The sequence below is a fragment of the Monodon monoceros genome, unplaced genomic scaffold, assembly GCF_005190385.1.
Source record: "Monodon monoceros isolate NGI ecotype Baffin Bay Population unplaced genomic scaffold, NGI_Narwhal_1 Super_Scaffold_11, whole genome shotgun sequence".
In the NCBI taxonomy this organism is placed as follows: domain Eukaryota; kingdom Metazoa; phylum Chordata; class Mammalia; order Artiodactyla; family Monodontidae; genus Monodon; species Monodon monoceros.
In genome coordinates this window covers 71,860,574-71,879,634 of record NW_021703767.1, presented here as the reverse complement: position 1 = coordinate 71,879,634, position 19,061 = coordinate 71,860,574, and the positions used below count along the sequence as shown (strand labels likewise).

The 19,061-nt window shown below is 40.3% G+C and overlaps 1 protein-coding gene across 2 annotated transcripts in view; it reads left to right on the top strand.

Annotated features, from left to right (window-relative positions):
- RNF168 (ring finger protein 168) overlaps window positions 1–19,061 on the top strand; it is a 42,161-nt gene that overhangs the window by 10,398 nt on the left and 12,702 nt on the right. For both annotated transcript variants that reach the window (XM_029214148.1, XM_029214147.1), the window contains exons 3-4: window positions 14,438–14,514; window positions 17,764–17,943. In XM_029214148.1, the coding sequence (XP_029069981.1) occupies window positions 14,438–14,514; window positions 17,764–17,943 (257 nt within the window). The remainder of the gene's footprint in view (window positions 1–14,437; window positions 14,515–17,763; window positions 17,944–19,061) is intronic.

The window sequence follows — 19,061 nt, the reverse complement described above, 5'->3', positions numbered from 1 at the left end:
TGTTTGCTGGAAGATTTTTAACCACAGTTTCAATTTCATTACTTGTGATTGGTCTGTTCATATTTTCTATTTCTTCCTTGTTCAGTCTTGGAAGGTAATACCTTTGGAAGAATTTGTCCATTTCTTCCAGGTTGTCCATTTTATTGGTATAGAGTTGCTTGTAGTAGTCTCTTAGGATACTTTGTATTTCTGTGGTGTCCGTTGTAACTTCTCCTTTTTCATTTCTAATTTTATTGATTTGAGTCCTCTCCCTCTTTTTCTTAATGAGTCTGGCTAAAGGTTTATCAATTTTGTTTATCTTCTCAAAGAGAACCAGCTTTTAGTTATTTTGATCTTTGCTATTGTTTTCTTTGTTTCTATTTCATTTATTTCTGCTCTGCTCTTTATGATTTCTTTCTTTCTACTAACTTTGGGTTTTGTTTGTTCTTCTTTCTTTAGTTCCTTTAGTTGTAAGGTTAGATTGTTTATTTGAGATTTTTCATGTTTCTTGAGGTAGGCTTGTATTGCTGTAAACGTCCCTGTTAGAACTGCTTTTGCTGCATCCCATGGGTTTTGGATCATTGTGTTTTCGTTGTAATTTGTCTGTAGGTATTTTTTGATTTCCTCTTTGATTTCGTCAGTGATCTCTTGGTTATTTAGTAATGTAGTGTCTAGCCTCCATGTGTTTGTGTATTTTACGTTTTTTTCCCTGTAATTGATTTCTAATCTCATAGCGTTTGGGTCAGAAAAGATTCTTGATGTGATTTCAATTTTCTTAAATTTACCGAGGCTTGATTTGTGACCCAAGATGTGATCTATCCTGGAGAATGTTCCGTCCCCACTTGAGAAGAAAGTGTAATCTGCTGGTTTTGGATGGAATGTCCTATAAATATCAATTAAATCTACCTGGTCTATCGAGTCATTTAAAGCTTGTGTCTCCTTATTAATTTTCTGTCTGGATGATGTGTCCATTGGCGTAAGTGAAGTGTTAAAGTCCCCCACTATTATTGTGTTACTGTCAATTTCCTCTTTTATAGCTGTTAGCAGTTGCCTTATGTGAGGTGCTCCTATGTTGGGTGCATATATATTCATAATTGTTATATCTTCTGTTTGGATCGAGCCCTTGATCATTATGTAGTGTCCTTCCTTGTCTCTTGTAACATTCTTTATTTTAAAGTCTATTTTATCTGATATGAGTATTGCTACTCCAGCTTTCTTTTTGATTTCCATTTGCATGGAATATCTTTTTCCATCCCCTCACTTTCAGTCTGTATGTGTCCCTAGGTCTGAAGTGAGACTCTTGTAGACAGCATGTATATGGGTCTTGTTTTTGTATCCATTCAGCAAGCCTGTGTCTTTTGGTTGGAGCATTTAATCCATTCATGTCTAGGGTAATTATCGATAATTATGTTCCTGTTACCATTTTCTTAATTGTTGTGGGCTCGTTTTTGTAGGTCCTTTTCTTCTCTTGTGTTTCCCGCTTTGAGAAGTTACTTTAGCATTTGTTGTAGAGCTGGTTTGGTGGTGCTGATTTCTCTTAGCTTTTGCTGGTCTGTAAAGCTTTTGATTTCTCTGTTGAATCTGAATAAGAGCCTTGCTGGGTGGAGTAATCTCGGTTGTAGGTTCTTCCCTTTCATCACTTTAAATATGTCATGCCAGTCCCTTCTGGCTTGTAGAGTTTCTGCTGAGGAATCAGCTGTTAACCTTATGGGAGTTCCCTTGTGTGTTATTTGTCGTTTTTCCCTTGCTGCTTTCAATAATTTTTCTTTGTCTTTAATTTTTTTCAGTTTGATTACTGCATGTCTCGGCGTGTTTCTCCTTGGGTTTATCCTGCCTGGGACTCTCTGCGCTTCCTGGACTTGGGTGGATATTTCCTTTCCCATGTTAGGGAATTTTTCAACTATAATCTCTTCAAATATTTTCTCGGGTCCTTTCTCTCTCTCTTCTCCTTCTGGGACCCCTATAATGCGAATGTTGTTGTGTTTAATGTTGTCCCAGAGGTCTCTTAGGCTGTCTTCATTTCTTTTCATGCTTATTTCTTTATTCTCTTCCATGGCAGTGAATTACACCATTCTGTCTTCCAGGTCACTTATCTGTTCTTCTGCCTCAGTTATTCTGCTATTGATTCCTTCTAGTGTATTTTTCATTTCAGTTATTGTATTGTTCATATCTTTGTTTGTTCTTTAATTCTTCTAGCTCTTTGTTAAACATTTCTTGCATCTTCTCTATCTTTGCCTCTATTCCTTTTCCAAGGTCCTGGATCATCTTCAGTATCATTATTCTGAATTCTTTTTCTGGAAGGTTGCCTATCTCCACTTCATTTAGTTGTTTTTCTGGGGTTTTATCTTATTTCTTCATATGGTACAAAGTCCTCTGCCATTTCATTTTGTGTATCTTTCTGTGAATGTGGTTTTTTGTTCCACAGGCTGCAGAATTGTAGTTCTTGTTTCTTCTGCTGTCTGGCTTCTGCTGGATGAGGCTGTCTAAGAGGCTTGTGCAAGCTTCCTGATGGGAGGGACTGATGGTGGGTAGAGCTGGGTGTTGCTCTGATGGACAGAGCTTAGTAAAACTTTAATCCTCTTGTCTGCTGATGGGTGGGGTTGGGTTCCCTCCCTTTTGGTTGTTTGGCCTCAGGCAACCCAGCCCTGGAGCCTACCCAGCTCTTTGGTGGGGCTAATGGCCGACTCTGGGAGGACTCACGCCAAGGAGTACTTCCCAGAACTTCTGCTTCCAGTGTCCTTGTCCCCTCGGTGAGCCACAGCCACCCCCCGCCTCTGCAGGAGACCCTCCAACACTAGCATGTAGGTCTGGTTCAGTCTCCTATGAGGTCACTGCTTCTTCCCCTGGGTCCCAGTGCACACAGTACTTTGTGTGTGCCCCCAAGAGTGGAGTCTCTGTTCCCCCCAGTCCTGTCGAAGTCCTGAAATCAAATCCCGCTAGCCTTCAAAGTCTGATTCTCTAGGAATTCCTTCTCCCGTTGCCGCACCCCTAGGTTGGGAAGCCTGATGTGGGGCTCAGAACCTTCACTCCGGTGGGTGGACTTCTGTGGTATAAGTGTTCTCCAGTTTGTGAGTCACCCACCCAGCAGTTACGGGATTTGATTTAATTGTGATTGCGCCCCTCCTACCATCTCGTTGTGGCTTCTTTGTGTTTGGATGTGGGGTATCTTTTTTGGTGAGTTCCAGTGTCTTCCTGTTGATGATTGTTCAGAAGTTATTTGTGATTTTGGTGCCGTCGCACGAGGGAGTGAGCACAACTCCTTCTACTGCACCATCCTGAACCAATCTTCCTGAAGTTGCCTTTTTCTTGGTTCACCATTTTCTTGGTTGCTCTAAACCTTTGTTTTCCAGAGTTCTGAAAGTGTTGGCTCTGGTAGTTTCTCCTTTTTTGACGTTTCTGTGGAGGGATGAGAGCTTGGAGCTGCCTGCTCTGCCATTTTGCTGACATCACTCCACCCTGCCTTCTCTTTTTAAAAAAAAAAAAAAATTTATTTATTTATTTTTGGCTTTGTTGGGTCTTTGTTGCTATGCGCGGGCTTTCGCTAGTTGTGGCGAGCAGGGGCTACTCCTTGTTGTGGTGCGCGGGCTTCTCATTGCTGTGGCTTCTCTTGTTGTAGAGCATGGGCTCTAGGCACGCGGACTTCAGTAGTTGTGGCACACAGGCTCAGTAGTTGTGGGTTACAGGCTGTAGATCGCAGGCTCAGTAGTTGTGGCACACAGGCTTAGTTGCTCCACGGCATGTGTGATCTTCCTAGACCAGGGCTTGTCCCCTGCGTTGGCAGGCGGATTCTTAACCACTGAGCCACCAGGGAAGTCCCACCCTGCCTTCTCTTTAAGTGTTTACCACTAAAATTGCCATTGTTTTCAAGAGTGCCTTTAGGCTTGAACTAATCCACATTCTCTTCCAGATAAAGTCATTTTCTTTGAGGGAAATCTTTGGAGCCCTCAGTTCTTAAGGGCTGTCTCTTTCCCTTGGCAAAATCTCTGAGCCACTGCTCTGCAGCTGGAGGCAGAGACAATGGCTTACCTCTCTCTTTAGGAACAGGCCAGTGGACAGGCATGGTAGTCTATTCTCCTTGGCTTGCCTGTCCTAGAACCCTTGGCCCTGTGAGTGAGCTGTGATGAGGGCAGTGGGGCCCCGTTATTGTTCCATATTATGCCTGAGTGGGAAGTGGATGGAAGAGCAGAGCCCACAATCAGCTCCACTTAGCTCTGCAGCACTGAGCTGGAAGTGATAAGAAATGCTGTTATGCTGCTCCTCCTGTAGGGATGATGTACCCCTTGACTGGGAGCTAGGGAGATAGGGAGCCCTGTCTTCCTGTCTTGACACACCCACTTGGAGTGGAGCTTCATTCTTGTTGAGTTAGGGAGGGGGCAGAGCAGTTGTGGCTGCAGTGCCACAGATTCTCACTTTTCTTGCTGAGATTTAGTAAATTTGGTGGGGTGGGGGAAATATTTCTTCTTTTGCTGTAGGCTCTTAGGACAATTTTCAGGAACTTTATTCTACCAGTTTTTTTATACCTTTCTCCAGTTATGGTTGTTTTGTTGAAGAAAAAGTCTGCAGATCTCCTTACTCTACGATTCTGGAAGTTGATCCTCTTTACTTTGTTTTTCATGTAAATTTTATTGACAGGTACATGCAAAAGTGTACAAGTCATAAGTCTACAGTTCAGTGAATTTTCAGAGTGAACATGTCTGTGTAACCAGTACTACATTCAAGACCCAGAACTTTGCCAGAACTCCTGAATCATCTCTTTCAGAATCTGTTCACTCACCCGTTCCTGTAACTGTTGATGTTATTCTGGCCTGTAACACCATGGCTCATATTTGCTTGTTTCTGAACATTTTTAGAAATGGAATCATGTACTCTTGTGTGGGGCTTCTTCAGCTCATTGTTAGATTGATGAGATACATGTGGTTATGGTTTATTTTCATTGCTACATAGTACTATGTTGTATAAATATTAAATAGTGAAAGCAATGAAAAATTCTGTATCCTGTTAGGCTGTTATGAATAGTGTTACTGTGAACATTTTTATACTTGTATTTTGGTGAACATATGCCTACATTTCTGTTGGATATAGAGTGGGGTTTGGGGGACATAGAATGTGGATAAAGAGTTAAATCTTTTCCTGTGCTATATGAAAATCTGTCCTTTGATGAAATCTCTAGCTTTGTTTCTCCCACAACAGAATGAGGGTAAGAATGTCAATGATGTTACTAGGTAGCAAGCATTGGTTGTGGTAAAAATTATTTCTGAGTCACAAATTACGTCTTTCTTGGGAGGAATGATAATGCTGATTGGGATACTATGCTTTGTGCTTCTCTTGAGTGTAGTGACCACTGTAACTGGGCATTTTTCTTGTGGGGAACCTGTGCCTGTATTGTTGCCACAAGAGATGTTGGCTTCTGTGGCGTAGGGGTTACCTGGCTTGCTTGCTTTCATGCTGTTAGATTGATGCCAAACGTGGCCTTATGGTCATTTTGAGTTTGAATGTTTAATAGAACCAAAGACTATCCCGTGGTGGGTATTACAGGTAGGGTAAGCCTTAGGATATACTGCCAAGCAGTTTTCCAAAATGGTTTTACCAATTTACACTCCTACCAGTAGTGTACGAGAGGTGTAGTTACACCTTGCCAACCCTTGGTTTTTGTTTTTATTTCCCTCCCTCCTTTCTTTCCTTCCTTCCTTCCCTCCTTTCTTTCTAAAAGGGATTTTGGTAGTATGCTTACATTTTTTTCAGCATGTTATTATGAAAAAATTTTAATATAGAGAAAAGTTGAAAGAATTCTATGGTGAACTCTCACATATCCATAACCAGATGTGGCAGTTAACATTTTGCTATACTTGTTGTCATATATCTTTTCTTCTATCCACCCATTGATTTCCTATTTTTTTATTTCATTTCCCCTTAAATATACATATAAGTATATATATTACTTTGCTTTGTTTTGTTTTTTGGTTTTTTTAATATCTTTATTGGAGTATGATTGCTTTACAATGGTGTATTAGTTTCTGCTTTACAACAAAGTGAATCAGCTATACATATACATATATCCCCATATCCCCTCCCTCTTGTGTCTCCCTCCCACCCTCCCTATCCCACCCCTCTAGGTGGACACAAAGCACTGAGCTGATCTCCCTGTGCTATGTGGCTGCTTCCCACTAGCTATCTATTTTACATTTGGTAGTGTATATATGTCCATGCCACTCTCTCCCTTTGTCCCAGCTTACCCTTCCCCCTCCCCGTGTTCTCAAGTCCATTCTCTATGTCTGTGTCTTTATTCCTGTCCTGCCTCTAGGTTTTTCAGAACCACCCCCCTTTTTTTTTTTTTTTGATTCTATATATATGTGTTAGCATACAGTATTTGTTTTTCTCTTTCTGACTTACTTCACTCTGTATGACAGATTCTAGGTCCATCCACCTCACTACAGATTAACTCAGTTTCGTTTCTTTTTATGGCTGAGTAATATTCCATTGTATATATGTGCCACATCTTCACATAGAAGTATACATATTATTAAAGATAAATATTAGCTTATAACTTTTTTCTTTCACTGTAAAATTTACATATAATTGAAATGTACAAATTTTAATTGTAACTCACTGTGTGTTCACATAAGTATAACCCTTTGTAACACAAACCCCTATAAAAATGTAGAACATTATCATCACACCTGAAATTATCCTCATGTTCCTTCCAGTTAAGCCCTACCTCCACCCCACAAAAGTCAACAATTGTTTTTATTTTTTCCCACCATAGATGAGTTTTGTCTGCTCTAGAACTTCATATAAATGGAATTCTATTAGTTTCCTAGGGTTGCCATAACAAACTACCACAAATCAGGTGGCTTAAAATAACAGATTTTATTTTCTCACAATTCTGGAGGCTAGGAGTCCAGACACATGTTCTCTTGAAGCCTCTCAGAGAGAATCTGTTACATGCCTTTCTCTTAGCTTCTGAGTGTTGCTGACAGTCCTTGGTGTTCTTGGCTTGCAGCTGCATAACTCCAGCCTCTGCTTTCATAGTCACATGACATTCTCCCTATGTGTCTGTACAAAGTCATCTCTTCTCTTTGTCTCTCTTTCAAGGGCACCAGTGATATTAGATTAAGGGCCCACCCTTCTCCAGTATAAACTCAGTTATGTCTACAACAACCCTATTTCCAAATAAGATCACATTCTTGGGTACAGGGGTTAGCACTTAAGCATATCTTTTGGGGGCACACAATTCAATCCGTAACAGTAATCATACAGTGTGTATTCTTTTGTACACGTTTCTTTTACATAGTATAATGTTCCAGATTTATCCCTTTGTGATTATTAGTAGTTTATTTCTTTTTAAGTACTGTTCTACTATACTTTTTTTTTTTTTAATCTTTCTTATTTTTTTGGCTATGCTGCACAGCTTGTGGGAGTTTAGTTCCTCCACCAGGGATTGAACCCAGGCCTTCGGCAGTGAGAGCATGGAGTCCTAACCACTGGACCACCAGGGAATTCCCTTGTTCTCTGCAGCCACAATTTGCTCTCCTCCCTCCCTAACTCAGCAAGAGGGAAGCTCCACTCAAAGTGGGTGTGGCCAAGACAGGAAGACAGGGCTCCCTGTCTCCCTAGCTCCCAGTCAAGCATCCCTCCAGGAGGAGCAGAATGCCAGCATTTCTTATCACTTCCAGCTCAGTGCTGCAGAGCTGAGTGGAGCTGATTGTGGGCTCCCTTCCTCCATCCACTTCCCTTGTTGGTTCTCCAGTTCATGGTCCCTCAGCTGTTTCCAGCTTTTGGCTATTTTGAATAAAGTTGCTGTGAAGATTCTTGTACAAGTTTATTTTTGTGGTCATATGTTTTCATTTTGAACAAATACTTAGGAGTGGAAGTGCTCTGTCATAGAGTAGGTATATGTTTGGTTATAAAATAAACTGCCAGGTCATTTTCCAAAGTGGTTGTATTATTTTCTAATCCCAGCAACAACATACAAATCCTGGCTTCTGCTCATCTGCATTAGTTAGTTTGGGCTGCTGTAACAAAGTATATGGAGTGGGTCACTTAAACAATAGATTTGTTTTTCACAGTTCTGGAGCTGGGAAGTCTAAGATCAAGGTGCTGGCCAATTTGGTTCCTGGTTTGGCCCTCTTCCTGATTATGTTCTCATATAGTGGAGAGCTAGCCAGCTCTCTGGCCTCTTATTAGGGTGCTAATCCCATTCATGGGATCTCTACCCTCGTGAGCTAATTAGACCTCCCAAAGGCCCCATCTCCAAATACCATCACATTGAATTAAGATTTCTACGTGAATTTCGAGGGGACACGTTTGGTTCACTTACAATATCCTCACCAACATTTGCTGTTACCTATCTTTTTAATTTTAATCCTTCTGGGATTTGTAGTAGTATCTCATTGTAGTTTTAATTTGCATGTCCCAGGTAACTAATGATATTGAATCTTTTTTCATTTTTTATTGGCCAGCCACTTGTATGTCTTCCATTGTGAAGTGCCTGCTTGAATCTTTTGCCCATTGAGTTTTATCTTTGTATTATTGAGTGTAGGAGTTAAGTAGTGATATGTATCAGTACTTTGCCCGATGTGTTTTGTGAATATTTTCTGTGGTCTGTGGTTTGCATATTCATTTTTTTTCCTTTTTTTAATAAATTTATTTTTTATTTATACATGGCTGTGTTGGGTCTTCGTTGCTGCACGCGGGCTTTCTCTCATTGCAGCGAGCGGGGGCTACTCTTTGTTGTGGTGCACAGGCTTCTCATTGCGGTGGCTTCTCTTGTGGTGGAGGCTCTAGGCGAATGGGCTCAGTAGTTGTGGTTCACGGGGTCTAGAGTGTGGGCTTCAGTAGTTGCGGCACACGGGCTTCATTGCTCTGTGGCATGTGGGATCTTCCCGGACCAGGGCTCGAACCCGTGTCCCCTGCATTGGCAGGGGGATTCTTAACCACTGCACCACCAGGGAAGTCCTTAATGATGTCTTTTGATGAGCTGTAATTTTTAATTTTCATGAAGTCTAATTCATAAACTTTTCCTTTTATGGCTATTACTTTCTGTGTCCTATCTAAGAAAACCCTAGGAATATGAAAATATTCCCCTTTTCTTCCCCTAAAAACTTTACAGTTTTAGCTTTTATGTTTAGGCTTATGGTCCATTTCAAATTAATTTTTGGATAGTGGATGAGATAGAAGTTATTTTTTTCCTTATGAATATTAGTTATTCCTTTATCACTTGTAAAAGCTTTTCTTGTAAGTGTGGGTCTATATTCCACTGACTTTTTTTTTTTTAATGTTTATTTATTTAGCTGCACTGGGTCTTAGTTGGGGCATGTTGGATCTTCGTTGTGGCGTGTGGGATCTAGTTCCCTGACTGGGGATTGAACCTGGGCCCCCTGCATTGGGAGCATGGAGTCTTAACCACAGGACCACCAGGGAAGTCCCACCACTGATTGATTTGTTGATTCTAATGTTTAAATCACAGTGTCTTCATTACTGTAGCTTTATGGTAATGAGATGACCTGGGCCGTGAGACCCTTTACTGGAGTGCTTGTGCCTGGACAAACATCTCCTCAACCAACAGAATACAACAAAAACTGTAAGGGACTAAAAATAATAACTACATTCATGGGCATTTGGGGCAAATTATGGACAAAGAGACACAAAAAGGCCAAAACCCAACTGCCACTTTTGAGGTGCCAGGAGCAATAGCAATAGCATGCTCCCTGCACACAGCACCACCAAGGGGGTGGGCAGACCACCTAAGCCACCCCTCTGGCCCAACCCACCAGTCCACTCCTACCCTCACCCCATCTAAGGACCCAGCTTGCGCCCCTTGGGGAGCGAACGGGGGCACCTGTTACTTGTTCTTGCTCCCTTGTGCTGTAGCACAAGTCCCAGTAAAGGCTTGCCTGAATTTCTCATCTGGCCTCTTACCACTTTCTGTTGATTAAAGAGTCCAAGAGCCTAGGTCAGTAACAGTAATAGTTCTCCAACTTTATTATTCTTTTTCATGTTTGCTTTGAGTATTCTAGGTCCTTTCTATTTCCATGTAAATTTAAAAATCAACCTGTCAGTTTCTACTGAAAGCCTAGTGGGAGTTTGATTGGGGTTGCATTGAATCTATAGATCAATTTGAGGAGAATTGACATCTTAACAATATAGAGCCCTCATACCCATGAAAATAGTATATTTCTCTACTTATTTAGATCTTTATTCCTCTCAGTAATGTTTTTTAGTTTTTCAGTGAGGATATATTACACATTGTTACATGTAACGTAACAGAAAGATATATTTAAGTTCTAACCACTAATACTTCTGAATGTGACCTTATTTGGAAATAAGGTCTTTACAGAGGTAATCAAGTTAAGGTCATTAGGATGGGCTGCAATCTATTATGACTGGTCTCTTCATAAAAAGGGGAAATTTGGACACAGACACACACACACACAGAAGAAAGATGATGTGAATTCACACAGTGAGAATACTGTGTGAAGACAGAGGGTTGGAGTGATGCATCTGTAAGCCAAGGAACACCAGAGATTGCTGGCAAACCACCAGAAGCTAGAAAAAGTCAATAATTCCTACAGGTTTCAGAGGGAGATTGGTACTACAGAGCAAATTTAATTTAATTGGGAGTAGAAACTGTTTCCTTGATGATGCAAGTGGAGTCAAATTGAGGGATGGAAGAATAATTTTATAAACAGCCTAATTGTTCAAGTTAGGTTTTATTATTTGTTTTTATTTTTGGTCCAGTATTGGACATTTAGTTCTTTAATTAACTTGGATTTTTCTTTCAGAGTAAAATAAAAAATATGGGAATAAATTTCCTTTAGTGAATCTTGACTTCTTAAGAAGAACACTCACCGTAAGAAAGCAATATTAAGTACAGTGGGAACATTTAATTTCAGTAGTTTACGAGAGAAATTTTAGAGCTAACTAACACAAATGAGTGTTGTGAGGTACTTTAAACAGATGGCACTTACTGACTGTCATAGTCGCTTCTAGTCTATAAAACGGATTTTTTTTAATTTGTCATACTCTTAGAAATTGTTTAAGAAACAGCAAATAATTGCTGCATTTAGATTATTGGAAGCATATTAAGGCAATTTAAATTTGTTGTGTTTTTGGTTGAAAAAGTTATTGATCTTAGTTTAGATTTACCTGTGTACAAATAAGTAAACATTAAAAATCTCAGTAGTTCTATTAAAAAAAATTTTTTTTTTTTTGCCCCACCGTGTGGCTTGTGGGGTCTTAGTTCCCCGACCAGAGATCAAACCCGCACCCCCTGCAGTGGAAGAGCAGCGTCTTAAGCACTGGACTGCCAGGGAAGTCCCCAATTTTTTTTTTTAATTACAATGCTCTGCTTACTATAGAGTGAGTAGTTAAGCATCTTCTGTAAATTGCATGTTCCTTTCATTTGCCCATTACTGAAGTGTGTTTTTCTTAATCTGTAGAAGTTCTTGTTATAGTCTGCATGTTAATTGTCTATTGATTTCTGTATTTGCAAATAATTTCTCCCAGTTTGTTGTTTTTAACTTTGTGATGTTTGTCATCATATAAAAGTATTGTTTGGGTATTTCTTCTGTTATTCAGGAAATCTACCCTATCTTAACATTTTGAATTTATCATTTATATTTTCTTCAGTCATTTTTAGTTTCCATTAAATTTTGTAAAATTCACCTGCAATCTGAGTATTGTGTAAAACAGCCATCTTAACTTTTTTTCCCCCCAGGAATTGAAAGTTCCTGGGGAACCACACTGCTTGGTGAATAATACATCCTCATTGTATACTGTTTACCTAATCAAACAACAGTCTGCTTGTTTTCCAGAGCTGTTTGGGGGATTTTCTTTTTTTTTTAACTGTTTCTTGATGGCTGTGTTTGTACCACGCCTTCTTCATTTAATTCTACTTAATTGTGTTTCATATCTAATACAATAAATCTCTCTTCATTGTTCTTTTTCTAAATTATCTTAGCTATTTTGTATTGTGTCTAATGTGTAAAGTGATTTACTTTTTTCCTTTTTTTTTGCGCGGCTTTTGGGATCTCAGTTCCCCTACCAGGGATTGAACCCAGGCCACGGCAGTGAAAGCACCAAATCCTAATAATGAGACCACCGGGGAACTCCCAAAGTGATTTATTTTTTATCAAGTTTTGTTTATTGTGGTAAAAATATACATAAAATTTACCATTTTTTTTTTTTTGGGCTGCGTTCGGTCTTCGTTGCTGTGCGCAGGCTTTCTCTAGTTGTGGTGAGCGGGGGCTACTCTTTGTTGCAGTGCACAGACTTCTCATTGCAGTGGATTCTCTTGTTGCGGAGCATGGGCTCTATGCGTGTGGGCTTCAGTAGTTGCAGTATGTGGATTCAGTAGTTGTGGCACACAGGCCCTAGAGCGTGCAGGCTTCAGTAGTTGTGGATCACGGGCTCTAGAGCGCTGGCTCAGTAGTTGTGGCGCACGGGCTTAGTTGCTCCACAGCACGTGGGATCTTCCCGGACCAGGGCTCGAACCCGTGTCCCCTGCATTGGCAGGCGGATTCTTAACCACTTTACCATCAGGGAAATCCCCATTTTAACCATTTTTAAGTGTACAGTTCAGTGGCATTAAGAACATCATATTGGTGTGCAGCCATCACCATCCATCCGCAGAACTTTTTCATCTTACACAATTGAAACTGACCCGTTAAACAATATCTCCTCAATTCCCCCTTCCTCTAACTAACCCCTGGCAACCATCATTCCACTTTCTGTCAAACTTGACTACTCTGGGTACCTCATATAAGTAGAGGACAAAGTAGGTATTTATGCTTTTGTGTCTGACCTCTTTCACTTAGCATGGTGTCTTCAGGGTTCATCCATATTGTAGCATGTGTCAGAATTTCATTCTTTTATACAACTGAATAATATTCTATTGTATGTATTTACCATATTATTTATCCATTCATGTTGATGGACACTTGGGTTACTTCCACCATTTGGCTGTTGTGAATAATGCTGGCTATGACATGGTGTATAAGTATCTGTTTGATACCCTACTTTCAGATCTTTTGGATATGTATCTAAAAGTGGAAATGCTGGATCACACGGTATTTCTATGTTTAGTTTTTTGAGCAACCGCCATACTGTTTTCCATAGCAGCTATACCATTTTACACTTCCACTGACAGTGCACAAGGATTGCAGTTTCATCTCCTTGCCAATGCTTGTTATTTTGTTTGTTTTATAGTAGCCACTCTAATGGGTACAAAGTGTATTTCTTTGTGGTTTTGATTTGCCTGATGACTAGTGATGTTGAGCATCTTTTCATGTGCTTGTGGGCCATTTGTATATACCTTTTTTGAGAAATATATGTTTGCTATTATTGTAGGATTACTTTTTAAAACTTCCTTTATTGTTATGTTAATGGATTCTAGAGAAAGAGCTAAGTATATGTGTTCATGTGCCATTTTGAACCTGAAAACCTCTGGCCTCTCTCTTTTTTTTTTTTTTTTAAAGGATCCTTTGCCACAAACCTTGGTCTTTATGTATTTTTTATTTTTTTGCGGTACGCGGGCCTCTCACTGTTGTGGCCTCTCCCATTGCGGAGCACAGGCTCCGGATGCACAGGCTCAGCGGCCATGGCTCACGGGCCCAGCCGCTCCGCGGCATGTGGTATCTTCCTGGACCAGGGCATGAACCTGTGTCCCCTGCATCGGCAGGCAGACTCTCAACCACTGCGCCACCAGGGAAACCCTCTTTTTTTGTTTTTTAATACTTATTTATTTATTTTATTTATTTTAGTTTTATTTTTTTTGGCTGAGGCAGGTGTTAGTTGTGGCATGCGGGATCTTTAGTTGTGGCATGCATACTCTTAGTTGCAGCATGTGGACTATTTCCCTGACCAGGGATCAAACCTGGGCCGCTTGCGTTGGGAGCGCAGATTCTTGGTCACTGCACCACCAGGGAAGTCCCTGACCTTTTTTTTTTTTTTTGTATTTGGTTAATTCCAGGGAACGTAGATTCCTTTCTTTTCTTTTCTTTTAATTTTATTTATTTATTTTTTGGCTGCATTGGGTCTTCGTTGCTGTGCACGGGCTTCCTCTAGTTGTGGCAAGTGGGGGCTACTCTTTGCTGTGGTGCGCAGGCTTCTCATTGTGGTGGCTTCTCTTGTTGCGGAGCATGGACTCTAGGCGCGCGGGCTTCAGCAGTTGTGGCGCATGGGCTCAGTTGCTCCATGGCATGTGGCATCTTCCCGGACCAGGGATCGAACCCATGTACCCTGCATTGGCAGGCAGATTCTTAACCACTGCACTACCAGGGAAGTCCTGGCCTTTCTTTTAAAATGGAATTCCATTAAAAAATATTGCTATATCTGTTAATAATTGTATGTTTATTTTAATTTTGCATTTTTATATTAATACAGGTTTAGTGGAAGATCAAAGCTAGCCATAGAATTCGGTGTTACCTATAATATAATTTTCTTTCTTGATCTGAAACAGTTGATGACTATCAGCCAGTTCGCCTATTAAGTAAACCTGGGGAATTAAGAAGAGAATATGAAGAGGAGATAAGCAAGGTAAGCACTAAATAGTTGCTGTTTTCTGGAAAAATTTTCTGCTGTGTTTACATTATGTGCTTATGTAAATAAATAGTATATATTGAAATGTTAATAATTTTAATGTGCTTTATAAAGGCTCCATTTTTTACATGTGTTCAAAATAGTTTAAAACTTGCTTTAATTTATTTATACATGCTCTTCTTATGTGATAGTGATCTGTAAGCATTTAAGTATGAAGGAAATTTTTTTAATTTCCGGGAAGCTTTGAGCATAAAGGATGGGGAAAAGGTGGTAGATTATGGGTGTCTTAAGTCCATTTAGGCTGCTATATCAAAAACACCATAGACTGGGTGACTTAAACAACAAACATTTGTTCTTACAGTTCTGGATCTGGGAAGTGCAAGATTAAGGCACTGGGAGATCTGGTATTGGGCAAGGGCCTGCTTCCTGGCTTGTAGACAGCTGCCTTCTCACTGTATTCTCACATGGCAGAGAGAGGAAGGGAGAGATAGATCGTCTGTCTTGTGTGTCTTCTTCTAAGGGTACTAATCCCTTTCATGAGGACTCCGCCCTCATGACCCTTACCTACCGAAGGCCCCACCTCCAAATACCATCACATTGGGAGTTAGGGCTTCAGTATATGAAGTTTGGGGGGCACAAACAATGCATTTAGGTGAGGAAAGCATAAAGGGCTAATTGTGAAGAACCTAAATATGAAAAGAGGGAGTGGTGCTTACGGCCTTTGAACTTCACTAGTACTAGGAAAGCCCTAGTACTCCCCCTACCCTGATTAATGTAGAGCAGTGTTGTTCAATAGAAATATGGTGTGGGTTCATATATCATTTAAAATTTTCTATTAGCCACGTTTTTTAAAGATTTAAAAAAAAAAAAAAAAAACAGATGAGGGGCTTCCCTGGTGGTGCAGTGGTTAAGAATCTGCCTGCTGATGCAGGGGACATGGGTTCAAGTCCTGGTCTGGGAAGATCCCACATGCCGCAGAGCAACTAAGCCCGTGTGCCACAACTGCTGAGCCTGTGCTCTAGAGCCCGCGGGCCACAACTACTGGGCCCATGTGCCGCAACTACTGAAACCCGTGCACCCTAGAGCTCATGTTCCACCATAAGAGAAGCCACCACAACGAGAAGCCCACGCACCGCAACGAAGAGTAGCCCCCGCTCGCCACAACTAGAGAAGGCCCGCGTGCAGCAACAAAGACCCAACACAGCCCAAAATAAATAAATATTTTTAAAAAGTATTTTTAAAAAAGATTAAATTAATTTTTATGTATATTTTATTTAATCCCGTATATCTAAAATATTTTATTATGTAATCAGTATAGAAAGTATTGACTTTTTTTCTTATTTAGTGTGCAATTGTGTATTTTGTACTTATAATACATCTCAGTTTGGACTAGTCACATTTCAACTACTCAGTAGCCACATGTAGCTAGTGGCTACTGTATTAGACCATGAGAGCTCTAGAAGAACTAGTAAATAATTATGATAGTTAATTGTCAGCATATTGTCTAGACGATGTTCTTAAGTAAGGGTTTTATTTATTTATTTTTTGGCTGCGTCGGGTCTTCTTTGCTACGCACGTGCTTTCTCTAGTTGTGGCGAGCAGAAGCTACTCTTCCTCGTGGTTTTCAGGCTTCTCTTGTGGTGGAGCATGGGCTCTAGGCGCGCAGGCTTCAGTAGTTGCAGTGCTCGGGCTCTAGGGCATGCGGGCTCTAGAGCGCAGGCTCTGTAGTTGTGGCACACGGGCTTAGTTGCTCTGTGGCATGTGGCATCTTCCCAGACCAGGGATCGAACCCATGTCCCCTGCATTGACAGGCGGATTCCTAACCATTGCACCACCAGGGAAGTTCCTTAAGTAAGGAGTAATTTAATCTTTACAACAATATAGTGAGAACAGGTTTTTTCAGGATGCTTTTGAGTACAGGTGACAGAAAATTGTAATTTACTGGAATTCCAGAGGTTAATAGGGGCTTCAGGGTCGGTTTCATCCAGAGCTCTAGTTCCATTTCTTTGCTAACTTCTGTCAGCTGGCTTTCTCCTCAGGCTAATAACAAGGTAGCCGCACATTTCTGAACCTCAGGTGCATATACAACAGTATGCAGAGGAAGAACCAGCTGTCTCTTCCAGTGGCTTTCCTTTAAGAGCAAGAAGACTTAAAAGTTCCTTAACAAACCTTTACTCATGTCACCTTCACTTGAATTGGGTCAAGGACTTATTCTTGAGTCAAATTCTTTAGATGTCTAAAGTAGTTGTTACATTATTTCTTTCAGGAAGTATAGTTCAGATGCCCACAAGCATGGCCTTAGGTCCTAGATGCTGAGTTTGAGTCTCCCCGCTGCCAGTTACTGAGCTAAGAAAAGAAAGTTAGATCACTTTCTGATCTAGGAAAGCTTTTCTGTGTCTTTCCTCATCTGTAAATCATATAATGACCATTGTGGTTGTTTCTTCAGCAACTATTCACCCCTGCCCACCATGTTTGGGGATTCATCCCAACTTCAGGGAAGGACACTGTTTGGTTTAAGTCAGTTTTTATCATTTCCATTCTACCTTGCTAGGGTTTAGTTCAGAAACCTATGCCAAAATTAGTCAGAACATGGCCTTCTGTTAACTGAGGAAAAGTATCACCTAGAAAGACTTCCAAAAATGTGTGACAGTGTAATGGAAAATGTGATAAGGACCGAAATGTGGAAGGATGAGACTTTGATCAAGGTTTCATTGGACTGGGGAAGGCTTCCTGAAGGAGACTTCCTGAACTATTCTACAGGAATTTGCGTCTCCAGATTTGTACTTCATTTGAGAAATTTTAATTCCTGCCAATTTGTTCTTTTTTTTTTTTTTAATTTTTCTATTCTTATTAAGAAATATTGGGACTTCCCGGGTGTTTGAGAGGGAAAGAATCCACCTGCCAATGCAGGGGACACAGGTTCGATCCCTAGTCTGGGAAGATCCCACATCTTGTGGAGCAACAAAGCCCGTGTGCCATAACTACTGAGCCTGCGCTCTAGAGCCCACGAGCCACAACTACTGAGCCCACATGCCTAGAACCCGTGCTCCGCAACAGGAGAAGCCTGCACACCATGACAAAGAGTAGCCCCCCCTCGCCACAACTAGAGAAAGCCCGCACACAGCAACGAAGACCCAACACAGCCAAAAATAAATAAAATTAAATCTTTAAAAAAAGAAAGAAAGAAATATTGCAAGTATGCTAAAAAGTTCAGAGAAGGATTGTTCTTTATTAATCATTTTTAAGGTGGAGGCAGAGCGACGAGCCAATGAGGAAGAAGAAAACAAAGCCAGTGAAGAATACATACAGAGATTACTGGCAGAGGAGGAAGAAGAGGAAAAGAGACAGGTAGAAAAAAGGCAAAGAGAGATGGAAGAACAACTGAAAAGTGATGAAGAGCTGGCAAGAAAGCTAAGCCTTAATATTGTAAGTTTTAAGAAAGAACTTTGAAGTATTTACATTCCTATTGCTTTGACTATGTGAGTTTGAACAATCTAAAAAAGGAAGCATTCACCATAACTAGAAACTATTTCTGACATATTTGCTCTACTTAAAGCAAAACTTTTTTGGCATACTGTTATATATTTGTTCTAATCCAAGTATGCTTTAAAAAAAACATTTTTGTAAGTTGTTAGTAAATTCAGTTATGCAGGAAAGCTATTCAGTGGAAAATGAAAGCTCCATTCCCCGCCCCCACACACACACTTCTCCACTCCTATTCCTATTCCATTACATCAGTCTTTTTCCCCAAAGGTTAGTTAGCACTATTAACAGTTTCTTATAACTTTTTTTTTTTTTAACCTAAAAAGGATGTGTGAATCACACTGTTTTTCTCCTGACCTTTTTCACTCGCTATTTCTTAGAGATTTTTCCTATTAAATTACTACATATAGTGTATAATTCTTTTGTAAGAGTGGCAAAATATTCCATTGTATGGATGCAGATCACTTTTTGAAAGTGAAGCACATTAAATTTTTTTTAACTTCTTTTTTTTCCCTGGCCACGCTGTGCGGCTTGCAGGATCTTAGTTCCCCAACCAGGAATCAAACCAGTGTCCCCTGCAGTGCAAGCGCAGTCTTAACTGTGCTTCCCTGGACCACCAGGGAAGTCCCTAAATTCTTAAATAACATATTAAACCTGGATTTTGTTATCTTGCTGTAGTTAAATTACTGCCCAGGGGACAATGAATTAAAGAAAGGATGATAAAACACATACTGTAAGACCAAAGGATACAGTGGGACCCAGTGATTTGAAAGAACCTGGCAGAATCACTTGTAGTTCTTTTAAAATACTGAATCTCTGGGGATGGGATTTAGGGAATACCACTCCCAGAGGCATCTAGGGAAGTCTGATGTACATTCAGGTTTGAGAGCCTCTAAAAACAGTTCCTCTGCTTTCAAACAACAAATATCTTAAAATATACTTACCAAAATGAAGTATATCCAGAATTGGGTTGTGTTTTTTTTTCCCCATTTTTGAGAGGCCTGCCATTCATAATAATATACCCAAGTTTTAGATTATATGCCTTTTTTTTTTTTTTTTTT